General features: G+C 32.8%; 1 protein-coding gene and 1 long non-coding RNA gene across 2 annotated transcripts in view; both read right to left on the reverse strand.

Moving 5' to 3' along the window:
- Positions 1-27843, reverse strand: part of LOC128164313 (uncharacterized) — a 30409-nt gene extending 2566 nt beyond the window's left edge. Inside the window, exons 1-3 of the mRNA XM_052828106.1 lie at positions 27690-27843; positions 24083-24172; positions 98-331 (exon numbers count right to left, since the gene is read on the reverse strand). Of these exons, the coding sequence (XP_052684066.1) occupies positions 98-331; positions 24083-24172; positions 27690-27717 (352 nt within the window). The 5' untranslated portion in view covers positions 27718-27843. The remainder of the gene's footprint in view (positions 1-97; positions 332-24082; positions 24173-27689) is intronic.
- On the reverse strand, positions 18593-19606 carry LOC128164314 (uncharacterized). The gene is made up of 2 exons (XR_008240928.1): positions 19131-19606; positions 18593-18899 (listed from the first exon to the last, which is right to left on the reverse strand). It is a non-coding gene; the product is annotated as an uncharacterized LOC128164314 (long non-coding RNA).
- Positions 27844-27970: the final 127 nt, after the last annotated feature.

The raw sequence follows: 27970 nt of genomic DNA on the forward strand, positions 1-27970 counted from the left end.
TTTCTACTTCAAGTTATGGTTTGCGTCTAAAAGTCATCTTTAAAGGTATGTCTGACGCGTAGTTTGTTGATAGTCTAGCCTCCTTAACTGCGCTTACCTAATCCGCATCGTTTGCTATGGAAAGAGCATGTTGGACAGCTGTTGGCATTCTTCGTCCCCGTTTCCTTTGACTTGGCGCATTTCCCGCTATCCGAATCAAAGGAGTAACCAAAGCAAGAAGAGTCTGATTGACATGCAGCTTCGCATGACGTCAGCGTGTACCCTACGTCATCCCAGTATGACGTGGACTCTTTTATTTCCATGCCGTGGTTTTTAATGACAATCGTACAATCTAATGAAAAACATTCTTTTTTTAATTCCCACTTTCATATATATACATTCTTATAACAGTTCACACTTTCATATACGTAATAGTTCGATCATAATAAGTAAAATTTACGCGATTAAGAAAGGGGCGGAGTAAGCGAAGCGACCGAGCCTCTTCTTCATCGCGTAAAGTTTACTTAATATGATCGAACTTTCTTAGAACATAACCCACTCTTTCATTGGCTGATCAAAATTTCTGCGCCAATCAAATATTATCTCTCTTTTGTTTAAGGCTCTCTTAGCTGTCAATCAAATTGTGACGTCGCTGTGAATTTCTTAACGATGAAAAACATCACTTAACAGACCAATCAGCGACTGCTGATTGGATAAAAAAAAGTGGGTTATGTTCTAAATTCTAATAACACTATACACAGTCACATATACCGTACCCAAACAAAATGTTCGCAAATATTACTATTCCAGATCGAAAATGAAATAACATAGAATCTCAATGTGCCTATTTATTACTACGCTATAGTCAAGAAAGAAATGCTCATATATATGTAAATCTATATTGTATTGATAATCCGTTATCAACAACAAAAACAGGTGATAAAATTGCTTTCATAAGTTTTTGATAATTTTCTATTAGAATAAACGTATCTGTCACTGAAGTTCAATTCAAATCGATAAAAGGAAAGGAATTGTGAATTCATGTGAACGGGTTAATATTATTAATATTAAAAAGATGGGTGGTCGTGACCCTTCATCGACTATATTGATGTCCGTAATAAGAAGAGATATATATGTCAATATAACAGAAACCAAAATTATAGAGACAAAATATATGGATTTTTTCTTTACTTAGAAATATCTTATAGCTTCACAAATCATGTCGTCATATTCTACGTTGATGTATAATGGTTAATATCTTCTATTTAACCCCTATTGGGCGAATTAAAGTCATTAAGACATTTATAATACCAAAATTAAATCATTTAATTCTAACATTACCCAACCCAAGCATTGATTGCTTGAAAAACTTTGAAAATAATATTTTCAATTTTTATGGGGTGTTAAAGTGCATAGAGTAAAGAAGAGTACAATTGTACAAGATTACTGCCATGGGAGTTTCAAAACGATTGATTATGGGGATTTTATTACTACACTCAAATCTACTTGGATAAAAAGACTGATACAAAATGAATAAAGTTTCTATAATCCATTTTGAAAATTAAAATCCCAGAAATATGGAGGAATGCCACAGATTATTCATATAGTATATGTAATACTTTGGAAAAATTTTTCTGGAAAGATTTGTTTCTAAGCTGGTTAAAAAAACCAGGAGCAAAATGTGTCAAGTAATCCCCAGGCTATAAATGATATGGTACAATCACAGTAGACAATAAATCAATATTTTTTAAAGGCTTTGCTTATACAAGATTTATTTTTGTTGGTGAGTCACTTAATATTAATGGAACATTTATAAGCTTTGAAAAATTGAAACAAATTAATCCAATGACAAACATTATTGAATATGCAATTATATGACCTGCTGTAAGGACCAGATTGCATACACAAGATTTATACATACCAAACTTACAAATAATAAAGAATATGGACCTTTTATCCCTAATTATATCCTGTTGATTAATCATAATTGTAAAGGCTGCAAACTTAAGTACAACTTATTATTAGATAAAAAGAGAGAGGGTCATAATTATGCACAAGAAACCTGGAACAACATTTTTGATCTCCCCTTTAAATCTACACAAGAATCAAAACTACATTGATTACAGTTCCATATTCTTCATAGGATTGTTCCGACGAATAAATATCATTTCAAAATAAAAAAAGCAGTGTCTCCTGTATGCACTGTCTGTAAAAGAGATGAAGAGGGTATTGAGCATTTATTTTATGACTGTACTATAAAAGAACTATGGTTTGCTGTTGAAGACTGGATCATGCGACAGTTTGATTTGTTAATAACATTTGGTAATCAGTTTTCTTTGGAAAATATTAAAAAAAGAGATATTTATAGATTTTTTTAACTTGGTAGTTCTTATTGTGAAGCAGTATATTTTCTCTTGCAAATACAAAAGTAATGCAAATCCAAATATACATAGATTAAAAAATGTTATAACAAGAAGGCTCTTGACCGAAAAAATATATGCTAATGAAAAATTGTAGATATAAGAAGTATGAAAGCCATCGGCAAAAAATATGTGATAAGCTGTAGCACTGAAGTATATATAGTTAAATTGTCGCTCTATTGTGTTTCATCTTGATTTTGTTAGGAACTGTGGTGTCTTTTTGGATTTTTTTGTGTTTTATCATTTCTTTTCCTCTTTCAAGTATTGAAGTACTATCATTGAAGAACAGGGACCTATCATATGATTATGGTTTATATTTTATATACATATGTGAACAATGCCCCCAATCCTTTCCCTCGCCCTCTCCCCTTTATTTACTCTCTCTCTCTCTCTCTCTCTCTCTCTCTCTCTCTCTCTCCCGAAAAACACTTTCACTACATAAGAACTGCATAATATAGAATAATTAAAAAGTTAAAAACTTTCCAAGATGATTATATAAACATATGTACAAGATATGTCATGTATGTACAAATATGTGTTGTGAAAGTGAACAATTCAATAAAAAATGTTTTAATCTAGTGGCATGCGGTCCCGTATTCTCGGATATACTCTTAGATATTTATCAACTTTACATCGTTTATCTTAAGATAGAAAACCAAAGAGCTCACGCATACTAAAACTCTGGCTAAAAAAATTTACTTTATGGAATAGTGTTTCTCGTTAACTATGACCTTTTATTATTATATTAACATTTTAAATTGTCTATGTCTGTGGTTACATTACGAATCAATTTTGAAGCATATATAGCCCAAAAATTTCACAAAAGATGAGTGACACAAAATGTTTATGTCTTATACCATAACCGAAAAAAGGTATTGACTGCGAAGCGTAGTAGCACATAACGTCTTACGTGAAAAATAGTAATTTTAAAATGCTGTTTTAAGGAGGTTGGCAACTGAAATAATTGTAATGTCAATCATCCGAAAACCACTTGGATATAAAGATGAGGACCTAAAATGTTCATTTATTTTATTTGTGACCTATGTCACATGCCAATTATTAGAAATATAGGGCCCAGAACAGATATGACAATTTTCCTGAAATTTTCGCTTAAATTTGACATAAAAATCGGTAATTTGAAGAAATCAAACAAATATTTATAGTTTGAACTATTATATTTAGTTATGATTTTAATAAATTATGATGTTGAACACATGTAGTGACTATAAAACCAAAATCTAAGTCAAAGTTTCGAAAGTCTTGCTTTACTGGTGGCTTCAAAAGCCAGTACAAAATGAACATAACAACAGATGTTACAAAATTTTGGAGTAATCAAATTATAACGGAAGTAAAATAAAATATATCATGTCATCTTTCCAAAACTTTGCATATAAATAAACACACATTTAATGTCTCATTTAAAAGTAAAAAAAGGAGGGGTCACAAAAATTTGAGATATAGCATGAAATAAGCTAATTTTAGGCCAAAATTGGAGTTAATTTTTTCTTAACTTCTGTAAAATATAAGTTTATCATGCCAAAATATATCGATAGATAGATCAAAATATTGTCTAAAATATGTTTTTAGAACATCATGAATATATCGTTATACATAAACTATCTATGTCTTCGCCAAAAATTGAGAGGATAAAGTAAGAGTACTCTTAAACTAGTGAGTTATGAAAATTGTTCATTTTCTTCTTGAAAACCTTCCGCTACAAAATATAGTCCCTTTCTAAACTCTGTAAAAAAGTGAAATTTAAAAACAATTTTATTCAATAAAGTTTATTTGGCATTTTAACATATAAATATATTACTAGAATTAAATAATAATGCCAATTTTTTAGACTAGAGGTGACCCAAAATGGCTACCCAAAACCTACAAATTGGAAATGATATAATATAAGAGATACGGCATTGTTCTTAGAGTACTAGTATTACGAAATGATAGTTTTGGTCGAAGCGTGTTCAAATCTGTTATAAAGCCCTTTGGTTTTAACTGGATTTGACCACGCCCCGACCAAAATTATCACCTTATTATACTCTTAGAATGATTCTTATTCCTTTAATTTTACGTTTTGATTTTCTGAAAATGCAAACACCCTGTCTTGTCCTTGCATAGGTTCTCTAATAAACTATATATCAAAGTTCTCATGAAACTGCAAAGACATAAATCTTTTCAAAGCACTATAAGCATACGATTCCCATACCATTGCCATGCATTGGCAAACGATTTATATAGAAAAAAATCAATAAACTTGTTTATACCTTATTGTTGAAACAATATCTGCTGAACGAACTTCAGCTCTTTAATTTGTATTCAGCATCAATTAAAGTTTTTAAAGCAAAGGGTAATTGTATTTAAATAGGTTATCATAAACTATGTAAGATTTCGTAATACAACCCAGTAATTTACATGCAGTATATAGGAATAAAACAAATTCCATTATATACTTATATATTTTAAATTATTGTATAATAATGTGGATCATGGCGTTTCGCTTAGTTATTATTGCACAAGAAGAACTTTACAAACTGAACGAGTAATGGTAAACAATAACAATTTACCCAAGGATATCCAACTTATGCTCAAAATCATCATTTAACAGATGTGTTAAAAACAACGCATAACCTTGATTAGTTATCTTGAAATTAAGGTAGTCTATCCCTAACTGAGGTGAATTGAACAATTCTAATTGATCTCAACTACATTAAAAAAATTAGTATGAGACTGACATAAACCAAAGTGAGGAGTATTTCTATAGTCAATTAAATGAACATTTTCCACTTGAAACATTTTTAAAGAGTTGTCTGCCCTCAAAAAGAATAAGGAAAAAATTATTTACTCATAATATGAATGGCAAGTGTTAAATTTTGAAAATTTTGATAGGAAGAGAAAGCTTTTGCAACTTTTTTAACATGAGATTTGTAAGAATGTAAAATGAACAAAAAATATATATCTAAAAAATGCACTTTTCCATAGACTTTAATGTAAACTTTAAGATGTCACAATTGAAAAAAGGTGAGAATTCGTTACTAATCAGAATTTTTAAGAAGTCTACAGGTGAATCTTATTTTTTGTCTATTTTATAAAGCCTTTAATATCACACCCCCCCCCCCCCTCCCCGATTGCAACAAAGGGGACAAGGCGGATGTAATCGGTCAGCAGAGGATGCTCACTCCTCCTAGGCACCTGATCCTACCTCTATCTATTTGGAGGTCCGTGTTGCTCTGCTTTGATTTGTATTTTGTTTTATGGATTTTATTGCAATTTATCAGACATTGAATATAGTAGTTATGGATAGACTCTCTACAAATATTTCACAGTATTTTCAAGTAATTTTTCAACATATTTAATTCATTATAAGAAAAAAAGCTTACTTTGGACAGTTCCAGTATAGAAAATGAAAAATACCACCGCAATCAGTCTGGTCTTCATTTCTCTAATACCTCCTCCTGTTTGATCAAGATCGTTGATGAGTATAATGCCAAATCGCTTTTCCATTTATTTATGGATCATGACAATGAATCTCTCTCGAGATTATTGAAAACGATGACATGCAATATTGATTTTTATCAAAAGAGGTAATCTAGTTGATTTTTTCTCACATAATGGGCACAGGAACTATTTGTCTGTTAGTGGATTTATCCATTGATTTGAATTTAAAAAACAAAAAATAGAGTATCGATTGTCGGTACGTGGGAACAAAATGTAGCTTTTCTGAGATTGCATTTTTTCAAAGGACTTGATTTGACCCCAACGTACTTAACATTATTAAAAGTGATGTCCATTTACTTATTTAACCTTATTTTCTAATGTGTTACATTCTGTTGAGCGTCTTTTGAACTACGTAAATCTCTGTTTAGATATTGAAAATCATTGCAAAGTAAATATCTCAAAGAAGTCTGTAACACAAGAAAGGGGCTCGGTAAACATTGGTCAAAGATGCTTTCACTTCTGTTGTTATAGTGTTCTTGCGCGTTTTAAGTGCTATAAACAACAAATAAAACTGTTGTCTATGAGACAAAAATGGCCCCACTAGCGATTATTAAAACAGTGCATGAAATGTAAACAAAGACTTCTTGCTAGTTTTCCCCTTGAAAGGTTTACGCAATGTACAAGTATTTTTGAAATTCAAAACACAGGGGTGAAAAAGCAGAACAAGTTTTAAGTTATGTTTCACTTATAATACATATATGTCTTTATTCACATTTTTTTAATTATCGAAAACTGATAACAGCATTCAACACAAAACATTTTTTAATAAAACATTTTACATTTAAAACCTTTTATTAGTTCAAATATGAAAACTTAGCATAATTACCCCGCCCATTAAATGAAAAAATGACAAAAACAAACCGTCAACCATCTCAAAAAATCCATAAAACGAAATACAAATTCAAAGCAGAGAAACACGGATCTTCAAAAAGATACAGGTAGGATCAGGTGCCTAGGAGAAGCGAGTACCCTCTGCTGACCGGTCACACCCGCCGTGTGCTCCTTGTCACAATTGGGAATGTCATAATCACGGTAAATTTCAAATTCGGGAAAATATCATAATAGGGAAAAACTTAACGTTGATGATTTGGTTTGTTTGTGATGGTCAAAATACCAACCTTGAGCTAACACGGACCTCCATTATATAATAGGTAGGATCAGGTGCGTAGGAGAAGTGAGCATCGTCTGCTGACCTGTCACACCTGTATTACCCATATTACCGATATGTTTAGCCCGCCAATAACATATATTCCCGATATGTTTACCCCGCACATGACATATATTACCGATCTATTAACCCCACCCTTTATATATATTACCGATCTATTTACCCCGCCTATAGCATATATTACCGATTTGATAATCCCGCACATAACATATATTACCGATCTGTATACCCAACCAATAACATATATTACCGATCTGTTAACCCACCATTAACATATACATGTATTACCAATTCCTTACCCCACTTATTTCATCTATTACCGATCTGTTTACCCCGCACATAACATATATTACCGAGTTGTTAACCATGTCCATAGCATATATTACCGATCTGTTCACCCTGCCCATAATACCTGGTATATATTGCCGATCTGTTTACCCTGCCCATAATATATATGACCGATCTGTTTACCCGCCTTTAACATTTATTACCAATCCATTACCCCACCCAGTTCATATATTATACCGTACAAATAAGTTTATTCAACCAACAATATACTACTGATATGTTTACCAATTCCATTCAAATACTGCTGATCAATTTACCACATCCCTAACCCAGTACCGATCTTTTCAACCCACTCCAACATAAATTTCTGAACTTTTATCTCTATGTATAACATATTACTGATCTGTTTACCCCATTCAAAATATCATTACATACACTGTTATTCTGTTTATCTAACCCATGATATATTACCGATCTATTTACCCCACCCATTATATATTACTGATCTGTCTACCCCTACCATAACATATATCACTACTCTGTTATTCCAATCCATAACATATATTACCGATCGGTTCACCCCACCCATAACATTTATTACCGATTTTTTTACCAACCCATAACATATATTTCCAATCTTTTCACTGCACCCATAACATATATTACCGATATATCTACCAATCCATGACATATATTAGCGATATATCTTCCAATCAATGACATATATTACTGATATATCTACCAATCCATAACATATATTACCGATATATCTACCAATCCATGACATATATTACCGATATATCTACCAATCCATAACATATATTACCGATATATCTACCAATCCATGACATATATTACCGATATATCTACCAATCCATAACATATATTACCGATATATCTACCAATCCATAACATATATTACCGATATATCTACCAATCCATGACATATATTACCGATATATCTACCAATCCATAACATATTATTACCGAAATACCTACCAATCCATGACATATATTACCGATATATCTACCAATCCATAACATATATTACCGATATATCTACCAATCCATGACATATATTACCGAAATATCTACCGATCCATGACATATATTACCGATATATCTACCAACCCATAACATATATTACCGATATATCTACCAACCCATGACATATATTACCGATATATCTACCAATCCATAACATATATTACCGATATATCTACCAATCCATGACATATATTACCGATATATCTACCAATCCATAACATATATTACCGATATATCTACCAACCCATAACATATATTACCGATATATCTACCAATCCATGACATATATTACCGATATATCTACCAATCCATAACATATATTACCGATATATCTACCAATCCATGACATATATTACCGATATATCTACCAATCCTTAACATATTATTACCGAAATACCTATTGATCCATAACATATATTACCGATATATCTACCAATCCATTACATATATTACCAATAAATCTACCAATCCATAACATATATTACCGATATATCTATTAATCCATAACATATATTATCGATATAATAACCAACCCATGACATTTATTAACGATCTGTTTATCCCATCTACAACAAATGGTACCGCTCCGTTCAACCTACCAATTACATATATTACTGATATATTTACTTCAACCTAACATATTACTGATCTGTTAATCCCTCTACATCATAAATTTTGACCCCTTTACTCTATCTATGTTATATAACTGATCTGTTTATCCCATCCAAAATATCATTATATATATTACTGATCTCTTTACCTAACCCATAATATATTACTAATTTGTCTACCCCAACAATAACATGTATCACTAATCTGTTTCCCAACCCATTTGATATAATATCGATCTGTTTACCTAACCCTATATATATATATATATATATATATATATATATATATATATATATATATATATATATATATATACACACACATGTAATTGAACTGTTTACTAAATATATCACTGATGTTAACCCCACCCATAGCATATATTAGTGATCCGTTATCCAATCCACGACACATATTAATTACTAATCTGTTTGCCTTTTCCATTATTAAACTATATTACAGATCTTTTCCCCCACCCACTACATGTCTTTTTAATACTAAAATTTGTTTCACATATGTTTAAAAAGTACGTTTACCATAAATTTAGATCATCATATTTTCCCCATAAAAAACCTGAGAAATCAAAGATATGTTGAACGTGTCTTCCAATTTTACCCCGTGTTAGTTTATATACAATTATTTTTACCAAAATTTAAAAATATTGAGTGAGAATAGTGATCCATTTTAAAATGAACATTTCGAATTATTTTTCCCATTTCTAATCTGTGAATCATCAAGTTTATTTCAAGAGATTACATTTTATTCGGTTGAATACCAAACACATTGATCGTTAATTGCCCCTGTAATCAAGATACTGTATACATGTATAACGTTATATGTACATAAAAACTTCAAATTGATCTTATAGAAAATAAGTGTTTCCCTGATTTCCACGGCATGCAAGAGTTTCAGTCTGTTAAAAACTATACTTATGTTGAGTCTTTTACACAATCTAGAGTAGAAGGGCCCACATCTCGACACTTTGCCGGGTAATTTGCTCTCAAGCCTTGACGTTAGAAATGTTTCATTTTATGATAAGATTATTCCATGTACAATTATTTTAATATATCAATGTACAATGATTTTATTTTAGTACAGGAAATCATTTTATTATGAACAATAACAAATTTTAACGTCAAGTGTCTTAGATTTTGCCGTATAGCACAGAGTTTTGTTTTATAAAAATCACTTAAGGACAGTTTAAAAACTAAAGTGAATCTAATATTATTGTTTAATATTCGTCCTACAAAGATTTATTTGGTTTTTTTTATTGTTTCACTTAGTTTTCTGTCTTTCGAAAATTGATATTGAAAGTCTTACTTTGTGCATACACGTACAATGTACTTTAAGCATAGTTTTTGTCCTGGAGATTTTGAAGTGTTAATTGTTGCTTGAATTATCATTTCTTCAGGATTTTTTTTACCGTATTAACAAATCCTGTATATCCTTTATTTACTTCCATAAGATATTTGTCCCATTTTTCTCGTTGAATGGACTGCTGCTGAAATAAAAACACGAATCTCTCAGCGATTGATACATCATGTAAAACTATGCCCATTTCTTGAATTTTGTTTAGCGCTGCATTCAAACGTGTTACCTAGCTGTGTTCAGTTCATGAACTGAATGTCAATTCAAACCTCTAACCTATAAACATATAGGGTGCAGTTTTTTATCCTTTCAAGAAGGCATATCCGAGGGGTTTTATTGAAAACATTTCGACAGAAAACATGTGTCGAAGCATTCCCGGGAAGTGTAGATTAAAATTTGTTAAAATCACGATCCCTGGGGGTAGGGCGGCGCCACAATAAGAGGGGTTCAAATATTTACCTAGGAATATACATGTTTATATTTTTTTTTCTTAAATCTAAAACACCAAGCAGTCAAAAAAGCTGTAAGTTGTGTGGAAGCATTTTCAGGTAGTCAACATTCAAGTTTGATAAAATAATGATCCCCGGAGCTAGGTTTGGGCCAGACCTATGTTTATATCCAATTACCTAATTCATCAAAACGTTTATATTGATAGATTATAATAAATACAATATTGATATGATAAAGCACATTACACATTAATTATACATTTTTTTTCAAGTTTCGCTTTTAGAGAGAAAAAAAACTACGTTTAATTTTAATTTCCCCCATTTTAAACATTTTAAGTATTTGAAATGTTAGATTTTATGATCTTCTTGGGAAGTGAATTTTAAACACGTTTTTGGTTACTGGTAGGTGCACAAAAAATAATTTAATTGAATTAAACTAGAATAAATAGGTTGAAATTACATTGGTAATAATTATTGTGTTGAGAGAGAGAGAGAGAGAGAGACAGAGAGAGAAATGGAGGATTTAAAAAGATGATTTATAATAAAATCTAGGTACACAAAGTGGGAACAATATAAGTGGTCAGGTAGATGAATTATCTGTGGTCGATATATACTACCCAGTGCCCGAGAGGAAACTCGATCGGAAGAACTAAGCACATACTAAGTGACTGGTTCTAGTTTCCTGTTAAACACTTGTACACAAGGCTGTGTATGCTGTAGATATTGAATATCTTACACAATTTGAACCTCAACAGACTGAGTTGTTCATGGATAACAAGCGAGTAAAATATACAGATTATAAAATATATACATTAATGAGGGAGGGGAGATATATACACATATGAATTAAAGGTGATTTCCCCTCCGATACGCCCGGTATGTCTTTGAGTATTTTCTGTCCCGTTATATAGCAGAGTTCTATAAATTCATTTTTTAACTCCTGCATTGAATACAGGCCCTGGGTTATAGTTCACGAACCCTGTTTACGATAGAAATATACAATTCTATGTAAGAATCAATGATTTATAAAAGGGTGTGGCCACGCAAAGTCACCAATTTTCCTTATATTTCATACATGGACACACCTAGGTGTAAAACGCAAAAAACCACTAAAAATTGGTTGCTGAGGGTAACTGTTGCCATGGTAATCGAGGCTGAAGATGGGAAAATAGCAAAACTTACCTACTTTGTAGCCATATTAGAAGGTTTTGCCCACTAATGTAAAATATCAAAGACATAAAACAGCATTTATCCTAATTTCAATTATTTAAATATATAAGAGAATTGATGGAGAAACCAATACTTTTAAAATGTTACCATGGAAACCGTAACGAATTTTTGAAATCAGTTTTCTGCGGTTTTTAATAAGCCCAAATGGGAAACTGTTAAATTTTTACATCTTTATCAATGCCCATGCAGTATATATGTTATCATAAAAATTGACATCTGTTGCTATGGCAACAAGGCCAAAAATTAAGAAAAACTGAGAAATTGAAGATTATTTTGATATGCTTTCATTCCTAATTTTAGAATTTATTTGCAATTGTTTTAGTTGGAACTTGTAAAAATGTATTTAAATTTTCATTATACACCACAAAAACCTTTGTTATGCAACAGAGAAGTGTTGTTGCTATGGAAAAATAAGTTGCGTAAAAATCACACAAAAATTCTTACTTTTTGAAAAGCCCATAGCAACGGCGATTATTTTTAGAAAATTTCAGATTTTTTTCAAGTGTCATTAAAGCTAAGGACATACTTAATTTTTTCTCACCATTTAATTTTATATATCTATTAATTATAAGTGAATAATATCCATTTAAAGATGCCTAAAATTATTATAATTTTCCTAATTTTTAAGCTTGTTACCATAGCAACGGTTCTCAATTTTCATATTTTAATTTTTTATTGCACAATCATTATAGTGGTTACCAAAAAATCCAAGATTTGCACTTTTTATTCAAATTAGATGAAGAAAACATATTTTAAAATTTCTATTTAGTAACCATGGAAACACTCTAAAAATATGCGTTTCTCCATGAATTTTTTTCTTTCTTTTGAAAAATGACAACTATTTTTAATAATATATTCTACCCTGGAAACCCCAAGTTCTGCACATTACTCACAATATGTTCGTAAACAAGCATTAAAATGCCATTTTTACATCTTTACCCTCGGTTAACATGGCAACGGGATCACATAGCAACAAACAAATGGTGTTAGGCTTTCTTACTCACCAAAGTCTATCAAATTGTCAAGTATGAAGAAAATCCGTGACTATGCGTGGCCACCGAATTTTGATTCTTACATAGAATTGGTCTTTAAAAATGGGGTCTGCTTTCTGTGTATTCGTCTCATTAACATGTATCCACCGGACGGTCCATTTTAATCTTCCCCACAAAAACAAGGGCTCTCCTGTCGTGTTAATCCGTGCGCTGGTCCGTGACTATAGAGGTGGTCTAAGTTTTGCTAGTGTTACTTCCTGGATCACGCAGGACAGTTAAGGCAACAATTTGCTTTCAAACAGCAGTAAAAGGAGGTCGTTTGTTTAAGATTATTTTTTCTGCATGATATATTTTTTAAAACTATTTTTTGACTGATTTTGCAAAGATATGGGTAACTTTAACTTGACCATGTTTTAATTTGACTGTAACGTGACTTTTCAGTGTCACGCGGGCATCTTTTAGACAAGAAACGTCAATGTTAAACTATTTGAGACAAAAAAGACAAGGGCAAGACAAACAAAGTTTGGAGTAAGTAATACGCCTACTTATACATCGTAGAAATCAATGCTCATTCAGTTGTTAAATTCGTTTATTATGCAAATTCCTAGGAAAACTGGCTACTTGTTGCAAAAATAGCGCGTTCTTGTACATTTCGATTAAAATTACAAATTAAACCTTCATTTCTCAACAAATGAGCATCAGTTTTCATCAAGTACACGATAAAAGGAAGAAAATCTTACCAAGTTCAATAATATCTATAGCCGCCTTGCCCTTGTCTTTTTGCATTTAATTTAACAGCCAGTCAGGTCTCTCAAATCAATACACATTTCAAACGCACAAATGATCCCAAAAGGGGAGATAACTCTAAAAGCGGTAACTCTTCTGAAATAGGCGCGGTGTCATTGTATCGTCTAATCCGCATTTATTTTGAGATAGATTTCATCAGTACATTATGCAAATGATTATTTAAACATAGTGTTTCTGTTTCATCTTTATAAAAAGGGACTACGGTTACTATGAATCACCCGCATTTCCTCTGTAGTAATTATAGACGTAAACAAAAACAGTTGTGCATCATATTTTAGGTTACTGCATGCGCGGAGTTAGTAGTTTCTTAATTTTTGAGGGAACGAAAGAAAAATATATGATACCTAATTGTGCAAAATTATCTGAGGGGTAGGCTGGGTTGGGAGAAGCCCCTCTATAATAATTAAGACAGACATACATGTATATATAACATGATTTAAATTTTTCTCATAATATAAAAAATAACCCCTACCTCACTGTACAATATGGTCAGGGGTATGTTTTGATTATAAGAATATTTCATGTCGGGTGCATGACTGCATGTGTCTTATGACTCGATGTTTATATATACAACACTGTTGTCTTGAAATATTTTCCAGGGGGAGGGGTGGTTCAAGAAAATTGTTGTACTAGGTTTTTACAATGAAATTAGCGAGAAAACTTCTTTTTTGAATAACTTTTTGTCTTTCATTAGTTTTACAATATATAAATATAAAATGAAATGTAGAATTCAGAAAGAAAGAATGTGCATGTGAGCAAGACCTAAGGCACAAGCTTAAAAATACTCTTTTTCTCCAGAATGTAATTATCACCAGTATTGGTAGAAATAAAAACGATTTTTATAAAAATGTTGGAAACTTTCTATAATTTCAAACCAGTATATGAAGTACCATATTTTTGATATACGATATGTGATACAGTAATATGATGTATGTTTATGATGAATACTAATTATTAAAATTATTGTACAATAGATTAAATATGTATAACAATAAGTTTTTTTTTATGCATGTAAAACTATGCTTATTACACAGAAGATATATTTATACGATACGAGTATCAAAATATGTATGTTTTGTGATGAAGAATGATTTTAATAAAAGATAAAAAAAAAATATCTTAAAAACATCTCTTCTTTCATTTGGGTCCCCAAGGCCTTGACAATTGACAGTAAGTACTTTTAATTGAAAGGATCTATCCATTATCAAATTCGTACACGGTGGACAAAGTGCTCCAACATAATTGTGCAGACATCGTTTTGATAGAGAAGGAAGGTGCATACACGTATATACAAAAAGTTGGATAAACAAAAGTATGTAAAACGCATGATGGCATATGTAATGAAATCATACTAGTAGGGTAGGGTAGGGTGGGGGGGGGGACCAGAAAAATGTTTTCAAAAATACTGAATATCATTGTATTCTATAATGAAAAATATATGGATGCGGTTCTGAGAAATTTAAGAGGTAAAGCCCTGTCTTTTATGTTTTATACATGTAATTATAGTCTCTACAAAAAATATGTTAACGTTAGAATTTATTGTAATAGAGGGCGAAGCCCTCTCACGGGCCCAAAGGGCCCGTGAGAGCGATTAGCTCTCCCTATAGACAACACGTGTACATGTCTAAAAATAGAAATTACACTCTATACCTATGAAGTTGAAAAACTTTTCCAAGATGGAGGAAAAAAGAATAACTTCACGTGCAGTGACATCACCGGCATCCATGTTGAATTTGAATCTCGTACTAACTTCACGTTTGGTGATAATTTATCAGCTTTGTTTAATGAGTGATAAATACATTTAAACTTACCTAGTGTGTTCTTGAAAAATTAATTCCTAATTAAGAAAAGAAATTTTCGTTTCCTACAACTTTCAACAGTTGCATTAGGTCCGATCAAATGAATTTCAGGACATCTGATTGGACAAAATATGTGTCTCAACAGTGAAGCAGTTTTAAGGAGGCCGACTTTAGTTTGCATTGCGCATCTTTTTGCGCATTCTAATATAATACAGTTGATTTATACTTCTTATGAATTTTTTTCGATATCATATACTGTGGAATCATTAAATTTCGTGGGGGCCAATTTTCGTGGATTGCTTAAATTTTACAGGTTCGTGGGGACGTAATTTCGTGTATTCTCTTAAAACTACAAAAGATATATGACTTTATTACTCTAATTTATTAATTCGTGGAGGATATTAATTCATGGATGAGAGGTACCCACGAATTCCACGAAAATTGAGCCACCACGAAATCTAATGATTCCACAGTATAAAATTGAACACAATAAACAAAATACAGATAAAAATATTTAGATTGTTAAAGGACATTTTTATTTTTAACACGATTGTGCGGTAGGGGAGCATTGCCATTGCACTTTTATGACGTTATGATAAAATGAAGCTTTGTAGGAGTACGTTCTAAGAAATAACATAAAAGAAAAAGTAAAAATTGTACGCTGTTGAAATGATGCTATACTCAAGGACATTTCCCTCATTTTTGGAATGAATCCATTATACGAATCATCATTCGTGATGATCCAAATATATAGCAAAATTTGGTGCATTTTAATATTTTGAGATGGCCCCCACTAAAAACCAGACAGTAGAATTTTGTGGGTTTTTTTTACATATAACGTAGGAAAAGCTATTACTAATCATATATAACAATTTAAGAAAAAAAGCTATTGTAGTATTTTTTAACAAGAGGCCCATGGGCCACATCACTCACCTGAGGAACAATAGGTATGATAAAATCAGCTTAATGGAGTCATAATACAAACTATCTGGACAATGTACAATAATACATGTAGATCCTGTATAAATAAAATCCATTTTCCCCTGGATATTCTTATGTTTATAATCATTAGTCCCTTTTCTAACAAGATGATTTTATAGTCATATCATATGTTGAGTATTGCAGTTCTCAAAATGATCCTTAACAATAGTTTATATATTAGATATAAACGTACATCAAACTCTGAACCTTCTCGGGAGGCCAAAGAATTGTCCTGGGGCCAAAGTCTTAACAATTATAAAGAAACATCTGGCTGATTAGTTTCTGAGAAGATTTTTTAAGATTTACCCTATATATTCCTTTGTTAAATTTTGACCCCCCATTGTGGCCTCACCCTACCCCTGGGGATCATGATTCTCACAACTATGAATCTACACTACCTGAGGATGCTTTCACACAAGTTTCAGCTTTCCTGGCTGATTAGTTTCTGAGAAGAAGATTTTTAAAGATTTACTCTGTTTATTCCTATGTAAAACATCGACCTTCCATTGTGGCCCAAACCTACCCCCAGGGTTATGATTTTCACAAAATTGAATCTACACTACCTGAGGATGCTTCCACACAAGTTTCAGCTTTCCTGGCTAATTAGTTTCTGAGAAGAAGATTTTTAAAGATTTACTCTATATAATCATATGTTAAACTTCGACCCCCCATTGTGGCCCCATTCTACCCCCAGGGGTTATTATTTTCACAACTTTGAATCAACACTACCTGGGGATGCTTCCGAAGAAGTTTCAGCATTGCCGGCTGATTAGTTTCTGAGAAGAAGATTTTTAAAGATTTACTCTATATATTCCTATTTTAAACTTCGATCCCCCATTGTGGCCCCACCCTACCCCCGGGGGTCATGATTTTCACAACTATGAATCTACACTACCTGAGGATGCTTTCACACAAGTTTCAGCTTTCCTGGCTGATTAGTTTCTGAGAAGAAGATTTTTTAAAGATTTACTCTATATATGCCTATGTTAAACTTCGATCCCCCATTGTGGCCTCACCGTACCCCGGGGGTCATGATTTTCACAACTTTGAATCTACACTACCTGAGGATGCTTCCACACAAGTTTCAGCTTTCCTGGCTAATTAGTTTCTGAGAAGAAGATTTTTAAAGATTTATTCTATATATTCCTATGTAAAACTTCGATCCTTCATTGTGGCCCCACCCTACCTCCGGAGATCATGATTTTCACAAATTTGTATCTACATTACCTGATGATGCTTTCACACAAGTTTCAGCTTTCCTGGCTGATTAGTTTCTGAGGAGAAGATTTTTAAAGATTTACTCTATATATTCCTTTGTTAAACTTCGACCCCCCATTGTGGCCCCACCCTCAGGTGAGCTAAAAAGGTTAAGTTTACAATACAATAAGTTGTTAAAGTTGGTTTCTGGAAGAACAGACTTTGAAAATTTTCTTAATAAATATTGACAATTTTTTTACTTTTTTAAGCTTTACCCAGATAGCATGACTACGTTGGGCCAACGTTGGCCCTTAGTTGTTCATTACGTTGTACCAACGTTGGCAGACTACGTTGGGCCAACGTAATTTTGCTCATCGGCCCTACGTTCGTCCAACATGTTGGGCCTACGTTGGTCCAACATGTTGGACCAACGTAGGGCCGATGAGCAAAATTACGTTGGCCCAACGTAGCCTGCCAACATTGCTCCAACTTAATGAACAACTGAGGGTCAACGTTGGCCCAACGTAAAGATTACGAGGAAAATTACATCGGCCCAACGTCCTCTGTCAACGTTGGTCCATCCTAGTAAACAGGTGAGGGCTAACGTAGTGACAACGATCAAACTTTCAATGGCTAAACGTAGCATGTCGGCACTTATTCAATGTAATCCCAATTTAGATTCAACACTCTTTTTCAATTAATTCCTGTTTGCTGTTTGGCTATTAAGATGCAGGAGTTCAAATATTCTATGCAACGAAAACATAGTATACAGATTTTATTTTTTCTTAGTAAAAATTTACAATACATTTAAACACTTTTTAGAATTAAAAAGAATCGCTAGCATATTTCTTTGTCTATGTAAATTCCTTAGTAACAATCGAACTGTAGGGTCTGATCACTGTCCGGGTCACTGGCTTCAGCATGTTCAGTGGCTTGGGTTACCTCCTCGCTTTTTTTCTTTCTTCCTTTTTTTCCCTTCACCTTCACGGTCTTTGAAAAACGGAACCCGTCCTTCCCTATCTCTACATTTGTTGCAGAGGCACACAGTCTGTTTTTTCTTACTGCGGCTGAAAATGTAAATTTTAGTTGTTATTTTTATTGTGCAATATGAATTAACGTTATCTGATATATTGTAAAGGAATGTATGATATGATTATGAATACTTCTTTATTTTTTTAATTTAACTCATTGACAATTCAAACATTATATATTATAAAGAAACATTGCACAAGCATTCGATTTCTTGAAAGAAAACTATTACTTACATAAGTTAATATAATAAATTATCATGTACTTACTTTTTGTAGCATATATATCCCCAATCTTCTAATGTATAATTCGTAGAGTAGAAAAAACACTATTTACTATAGGTGTACACGCACAACGGTTGCAATATATTCGAAATAAAACGTGGCAGTTTTGACCATCCTGGTTATATCAGATGACCGATCTCCAAGGAAACTAGCCAGTCCCATGCTGTGAGTAGCACTGACCTAGATACTTGGGCAGTAAAGGAGCTCCGTCTGCCTCTTAATTTCGACACTTTAAGATTCGTTATGCAATAGGCGCTCCAGCTACACGTGTACATACAGCTCATCAGATTTATATAAACAATAAACATCCCTCAACAGAGCAACAATGGCCAACATCTATGACCCAACAGTTTTAAATAATTAAGCCCAATACAATTTACAATGCTCCACTAAATTTCCCAAAAAATAAAAAATTCATTGTCGGGTTTAAAATCTAACAACGAACCAACGTTGGGCCAACGTTTGACAGTTTAAAACTTTTTATATTAATAACATATATTAACTATTTACTGAGATTTATATGCATACAATGTATCATGATGATGTTATGTATTCCAAGTAAGAGAAATAGATTAAAATCAACTAGTTATACATACAAACTTTTTAATTAACATTTTCATGTGTTAAAACATAATTAAGACACTATAAATTCCTTATAATTGCAATCAAAATTAACAGATCAAATCACATTATTTACTCACCTATACCTAAAATTTTTGTGGTTGTGTTTATGTTATCTGTTTGTTTTAACTCTGTCATAATTCGTAGCATGTAAAAATAATGACCCAAAGTTGGCCCAACTGCGCATTACCAACAATTAATGAGATCACATGTTTTACCTACGTTGGCCCACCCATGGCCCAACAATGTTACGCCAACAAACACTTAGTTAGAATTCATGGCATGTTAAGATGTTGGCCCAACGTTGGGCCAACTGCGCATCACCAACAAATATAGATCATATGTTTTACCTTTGTTGGCCCAACGTTGGCTCAACATTGTTACACCAACAAACACTTAGTCGAAATTCTTGGCATGTTATTATGTTGGCCCAACGTTGGGCCAACTGTGCATTACCAACAAATAGAGATCACATGTTTTATTTATGTTGGCCCAACGTTGGCTCAACATTGTTACACCAACAAACACTTAGTCGAAATTCATGGCATGGTAAGATGTTGGCCCAACGTTGGGCCAACTGTGCATTACCAACAAATAGAGATCACATGTTTTACTTATGTTTGCCCAACGTTGGCCCGACGTTGTCATGCCAACAAAGCAATCAATGTGCTATGAAAGATGTGTTATAATGTTGGCCCAACGTTGGGCCAACATTGTGTGCCCAATGCCAACCATCGACCAACGGTACAACCAATTACCAACGTTGGCCCAACGTAGTCATGCTATCTGGGTAGTTTTTAAGATCTGTGTACAAACATAGAATTGTGAGCAAATCTCTGTTTCTTGCTTATAATTCGAAGCTTAACACTCAAATATGGTTAGTAAATAGAAATTGTAAACAAATAAACACAAGAAACATGCACTACATGTATAACAAATAAAGAACACAATTTATTTTTTCGAAATGAATCATATATATACATGTATACTATATACCTACATATTTCCGTCAGCGATATCAAACTCTATTTAAACTGAATAAACTCGAAAAAATGCCGAGCATCTCAACAAAACCTATTGCATTAATCAACATGTACCATTACGCAAAAGATAATGCCGAATTACCGATAGAATGAATTGTATTTCAGTACCCCTTCATCCGATTTTGCTTAATTTGCGCAGGTAAACAGTTAACTGTTTGATTTACCGAAGTCTCTGTTTGATTTGATACGTAAAAATCACGAAATACAGACGATAGTTTCCAGGTTACAAAGCATAATGAGAACGAAACGAAAATCAGAACAAGCTAACACCAACGTCATGTGTGGAAACTGTCAACGCATTGAAATATTTAGCCTCAATTTACTTCACAAAATCGGCACCAATATATTTTGTATGTTTCAAAATTTCCCTTCATACGCGAACTGTTGCACAACATGCAAATTCATCATAGTCAGATCGACCCTTTTTCGTATAATGTCATGGCTGCTTTAAACAAAGAACCTCGTTTTAGAAGTATGGAATCATTTTACCGGATGCCGAACCCGAAGCTATTAAACTGATTGAAACACGCATTTCCTTTATTATTATTTTCGTAATAACTCAGATTTGAAACAGAATTACCACATAATTTTTGCAATTTATATTTTCCTTCCCATAAGGATAATTTATGCTAAACTAGGTTGAATTTGCCTCGGTAGTTCTTGAGAAGAAGATTTTTAAAAATGCACCCCCCTTTTTCTACAGTTTCAAGGTTTTCTCCGCTTTGAATACAGATCAAACTTTTATTTCTGCAATTTATATTCGCCCTCCTATAAGGATGCTTTGTGCCAAATTTGGTTGAAACTGGATAAGCGGTTTTAGAGAAGAAGTTCAAAATGTAAAAAGTTTACAGACGGACAGACGGACAGACGGACGGACAGACGGACGACGGACAAAATGTGATCAGAATAGCTCACTTGAGCTTTCAGCTCAGGTGAGCTAAAAACTGCTTTGATGTGCGGAAAATGCAGTTTCCTATGTATTCCTATAGTAAATGTACCTCTATTTTCAGATGGTCCCTAAAAAGAACCAGACGGTCGATTTTCATGAACCTTCGCAAATAAACTAGAGTTGGTTTAAATTGCATATGGTTAAAAATAAAAGAGTTATGCTATTGTAGTTTTTCCGCAAATCAGCCTCCTTAATTCATTGTTATTAAATGTAACATCATGTATTTGAATTAAATTTGCTTTCTGATTACTATTTGAAAACACCAAAGACGATTTTTCTCCAACTTTCAATTTGAAATTTCGTTTTTAGGTTTCATCTCAAATCGTAGCCTAACATACTCATACCCAGGTCATTTCGTACCCAGAATTCAAATTAATTATCAAAATCAAAAAAAAAAAATTACGTTACGACCAATAACTAATTCAGTATAAATCAAAAGCTAATCAAAACTTAATTTTGTAGACATCCTAATCTTTGACAGACACATTGTAAAATATTTCCCCATTTTAATTCAACCCCCCCCCCCTCAATGTGTAAACCATTCGTATATGATTAAAAATACAATTAATATTCAAAGTACTCCCAAACCGCCATAAAAATAAAAGCAAATAGGGAGATTATTTGGAGTAATATGCATTATAAATACTCAAAAATTGTTTATAATAGGAATTACTGATCTGCATTCACAATCACAAATATGCATTGAACACATTTAAAATGTAAGACATTTGTCAGACAAACTCAGATTAAATTATACACCCCGGTATGTACAATATACATGAAGGACATCATTTGCACCATATGATGTGAATTAGCTAGGGTACTATCTCAATTCTCTAGTTTTAATGCACAAATCAATCAATGAATGTTTAATAATTCCTTGTTTGGATGACAAATTTAAGTGAATTTAGAGACCAAAAATAATCTCAATATCTGTCCATACAAGTGATTAATATTCTCAAGATAAATTGATTTTCTTATTTTAAAAAAATATACGTCATTTCTCTTTAATTCATGTTTTATGCATACATTTGAAATAAGGGAGTAAAAAGTTAAAATACTTCATGCTGAGAAATTATCCAGAGATCTGCAATGTAGATACTAGATGTAGCTGCAGCCAGGTATTATCCAATATATGTATAAATTACTTCAGACTAGACAATAAGACATCAAAATAATACACATGTATATTAACAAAATCAAAATAATTTTTAACTGTCCCAAGATGTTTTGCTTCATTATTAGTTATTCATAAATATCCCTACCTCTGCTAGGCAACGGTTTGTGATTTCCAGGAGAGGCGCGGATCAAAAACCCTTGGCTCACGAAGAAGAAATATTTCAGGGTTCAAATAAAATTTATTTACATACCAGAATAAAAATTTGTTAACAGGTTTTTGTATTTGAATTTCCTCTCTCTTTCTCTCTCTCCTCTCTCTCTCTATTTCTCTCTCTCTCTCTCTCTCTCTCTCTCTCTCTCTCTCTCTCTCTCTCTCTCTCTCTCTCTCTCTCTCTCTCTGGCATATCAGGGCCGGGCTTGAACAAATTTAATAAGAAATAAGATTAGAGTCCAAACAAAACAATTTATGATGCCAGAGATGATTAAAAGGGCATCTACTGATCTAGCCCCATTTATATTGGCTTCGCCTTCCAAACGGTTACACCGTAAAACATATTACAGTCATAATCTTGATTCTGAATAAATGGAGCTTTGTTTCATAATAAAAACTTTACCTTCAAAATTTCCCTGTGTAAATGGTAACATGAAATAATCCATTGACACATATAACATACATTTTTGTTTACAGCTGGGAAAAGAGTACCAATTCATTTCCCATAGGGCTCAATGTTAACCTAAACCCACCTGGCTAGTTTGCTATTATACTTACAGACATATCCTTGGTCACATTTGAATGTTCATTCCAGGCACTAACACAAAATCAATAGAAATACATAGGGTCCCGTGGCGTTTATAGGTCAAAATTGAGCTTGTTTACAACTTACAGCGATCCGCATCAAATAAATCCAAGTCCCAAAATTGACACCCACCCCCTATTTCAACCCCTCTTATTTCTTCACTTTTTGCAGTACTTCTTCAATCATTCATTCATTTTAAACAGTGATAAATTTACTTTGAAATAATCATTATATCAGCAATTAATTCAGCCAATCACCTTAGCCATACCTTTTTCTGTGCGGCTCAATCTTGTATTAACACTTCTCTGATGTCAACATCCGGTGCATTGGTACTCTCATTCCTATACTCATAATTTTACTCACCTCAGAATTAGGCAAATTTGTGTTTTTCATGAACCTTATACATACCTCTAATTGTGTATGAAACTTGAGTCCTGGATCTTGGTTTATATTTATGCTGTGCTCGTCTGAGTATCAGGCTCTCTCCCTCGGCAAATGCTGTAATGAGAGTGGGCTCACAGTGAGACTCAAGATGAATTGACTGCTTTTTAATGACTTTAACAAATAAAATACATGGAAAAACGGAATGAATGTGTTTGTTGAAATGTATTTAAGGGTATCATGAACAAATTTGATAAATTTTTTAAATAAGGGTGGATTCTACCCAGAATTTGAGAAAACCTCTTAAATTAGATGAAAACCTGGTGAATTATGCAAATTAAACAGGCTAAATATTGAATTATAAGTAAAAAATATTCACATCATGAAAATTTAATCACTATTGACTCTGATAAGCCAATTTATCCTAATCTGGCCTTTCCTGTTGATTTAGCAGGTGCAAACAATATCACCACCCCCCAGTCTAATGCAGCTTAGAGAACTAGCAGGTGCCCCCTGTCATTTTGTATTACAGTAATTTTGAAACATAGGTAATCATAGATTACTAAGCTCACCGAGACGGAGCATCACCCTTATGAGACATCACCTTCATAAGACCACCTTTATCATTTTATAAGAAAATCATACTTTATGATCTTGGATATTCATGGATTCTGTTTTGACAAAATATCGTATATCATCTGATAAACTTTTTTATGATAATCATATGTTCATATGTTAATCAATACAATGATATAAAATTAAATATTGCATCATGTCATATTTCTAATATAATATATATCATATAATAAATAAAATACTGTAATAAACAATAATGAGATTTGATATTGTAACGTATGATATGACATTGTATTGTGTTATACCTTATTGTATTTGATCACATAATACAATATCATAAAATATAATACAATATAGTATCATATTACAATATCATATTACATAATACATCATAACACTGAAACATGATCTTATATTGTATAATATAGAATGATATTGTATTGAATGACACTGAAACATATTTGATACATTATATGATATTATATCATATAATACAATATAATTTGATTCCAACATTGTATCTTATCAAATGATACAATAGTATGTGATATGGTAAAATATTATAAAATACATTATAAATTATATTATACATATTGCATCATATGACACAATAAAATATGTTACAATATCATATAATACAATTTCATGTGATATGATAATATATCATATAAACCAATATCATATCATACAATATCGTATGATTCAATATTATGTAATATTACAATATCATATAATACAATTTCATGTGATATAATTCTATATTACTGAAACCAATATCATATTATACAATATTGTATGATACAATATTATAGAATATACAATATTGTATCATAGGATACAATATAATATTTTGCAATATCTTATGTAATTGTATCATGTGATAAAATAAAAAATTAAAAATACAATATAATATTATACAATATTGTATCATAATATACAATACTATACATAACAATATCATGATACATAATCATATCATAAAATATCAAAAAAATTGATACAATATCATATCGTATCGTATTACTTTTTATAATATAACATATGATATCATATTGTATCATATCAAACAATATTGTTTTATATCATACAATACTTTATCATAGGAATCATGTGATATCATTTATCAACAAACACATCTATCTATCGAGCTGGTTTGAGTGAGGTAGGAGATTTCTTTAGCATCCTTGATAATGGAGATCAGGCTCTGCTTCTGAAGCAACCTCTGCATTTAATTTATAATAAAGTTAAATCAACTATGCAAGCTATCATCTATAAAACATGTGACCTGTTCCAAAAAACTAAAACCTCATCCAGCATCCGAAACCTATGGCTCAGATTCAGCATTCAAGCCCATCAGGTGCATTTGTATCATAAGACGCATCATCCATGCAATTTTGGTGAAGTTTGGACCAGTAATAACTAAGATATCATCATCAGAGGCACTAGCAATTAAAACCTTAACTTCCTCCAGCATCCGCAACCTATGGCTCAGATTCAGCATCCATGCCTGTCAGGTGCATCTGTATCATAAGACACACCATCCATTCAAGTTTGGTGAAGTTAGGACGAGTAATAACTAAGATTTATTTTTTAGCATCCTTGATAATGGAGATCAAGCTCTGCATCTGAAGCTACCTCTGCGATTCATTCATATTACAGTTAAATCAACTATGCAAGTTTGAAATAGTACTATCATCTATTTAACATGTGACCTGTTCCTAAAAACTTAACTTTATCCAGCATCCGAAACCAGACTATGCATTCAAGCCTGTCAGGTGCATCAGTATCATAAGACACACCATCCATGGAAGTCTGGTGAAGTAAGGACAAGTAATAACTAAGATATCATCATCAGAGGGCACCTGTTTCAAAAACTTTATCTAACCAGCTCTTAAAACCTTAACCTCCTCCAGCATCCGAAACCTATTGCTCAGATTCAGCATTCAAGCTTGTCAGGTGCATCAGTATCATAAGACGCACCATCCATACAAGTTTGGTGAAGTTAGGACCAGAAATAACTAAGATATCATCATCAGAGGGCACCTGCAACAAAAACTTAACCAGCTCTAAAAACCTTAACCTCTTCCAGCATCCGAAACCTATTGCTCAGATTCAGCATTCAAGCTTGTCAGGTGCATCAATATAATAAGACGCACCATCCATACAAGTTTGGTGAAGTTAGGACCAGTAGTAACTAAGATTAATCATCAGAGGGCACCTGCAACAAAAACTTTAACCAGCTCTAAAAACCTTAACCTCTTCCAGCATCCGAAACCTATTGCTCAGATTCAGCATTCAAGCTTGTCAGGTGCATCAGTATCATAAGACGCATCATCCATACAAGTTTGGTGAAGTTAGGACCAGTAGTAACTTAGATATTGCTATCAATGGGCACCCGCAACAAAAACTTTAACCTGCTCAAAAAACCTTAACCTCCTCCAGCATCTGAAACCTATAGCTCAGATTCAGCACTCAAGCCTGTCTAGTGCATCAGTATCATAAGGCACACCATCCATGCAAGTTTGGTGAAGTACAGACCAGCAGTAACTAAGATACTGCTATCAAAGGGCACCTGCAACAAAAACTTTAACCTGGTCCAACAACCTTAACCTCCTCCAGGATCTGAAATTTAGGACCCAGATTCAGCATCCAAGTCTTTCAAGTCCATAAGTAGGTCTAGATGCATCATCCATGCAAGTTTGGTGAAGATAGGACAAGTAATAGCTTAGATACAGGACCTGCAACAAAAACTTTAACCAGGTCCGGACGCCGACGCCGACGCCACCGCCGACGCCGACGCCGAGGGTATAGCATAAGCTCTCCTTGACTTTGTCTCGGTGAGCTAAAAAGGAGAGGTACATATTTTTGACATTATATTACAGCTCAGTCATTGTAGTAATAAACAGAACTGATAAATTGTAAAAGTTTTGGAATTTACACCTAGAAAAAGAGAATTTTTTGACAATGTTAAAAAATCTAGAAGGGTAATTGTTCTGGTTTGATACCACATATATGCCTCACAGTAAAGAGACAGAGACTAGCATACTAATAATTTTACCTGCATCATGAAAAAAAATATCTGTCATGATGGATCAGATGGATACGGACTCTCTGTCAGCGTTATAAAGTGACAAAATGACTCCGACGCCCTGGTGCCACCATCTCCGAAGACAGAGGAGGCAAAAAAATGAAAATCCTCCTAAGTGCACGAATGAGAGAAAATCAGTGAACAATTGCAAGTTATTCATTGCTCAAACCAATGTTTATACATCAATTTTTATCATACATGTCTTACAAATATACACATAGGCGTAGTCACAGGGGGGGCAGCGGGGGCAC

This window comes from Crassostrea angulata, chromosome 9, assembly GCF_025612915.1.
Source record: "Crassostrea angulata isolate pt1a10 chromosome 9, ASM2561291v2, whole genome shotgun sequence".
Taxonomy (NCBI): domain Eukaryota; kingdom Metazoa; phylum Mollusca; class Bivalvia; order Ostreida; family Ostreidae; genus Magallana; species Magallana angulata.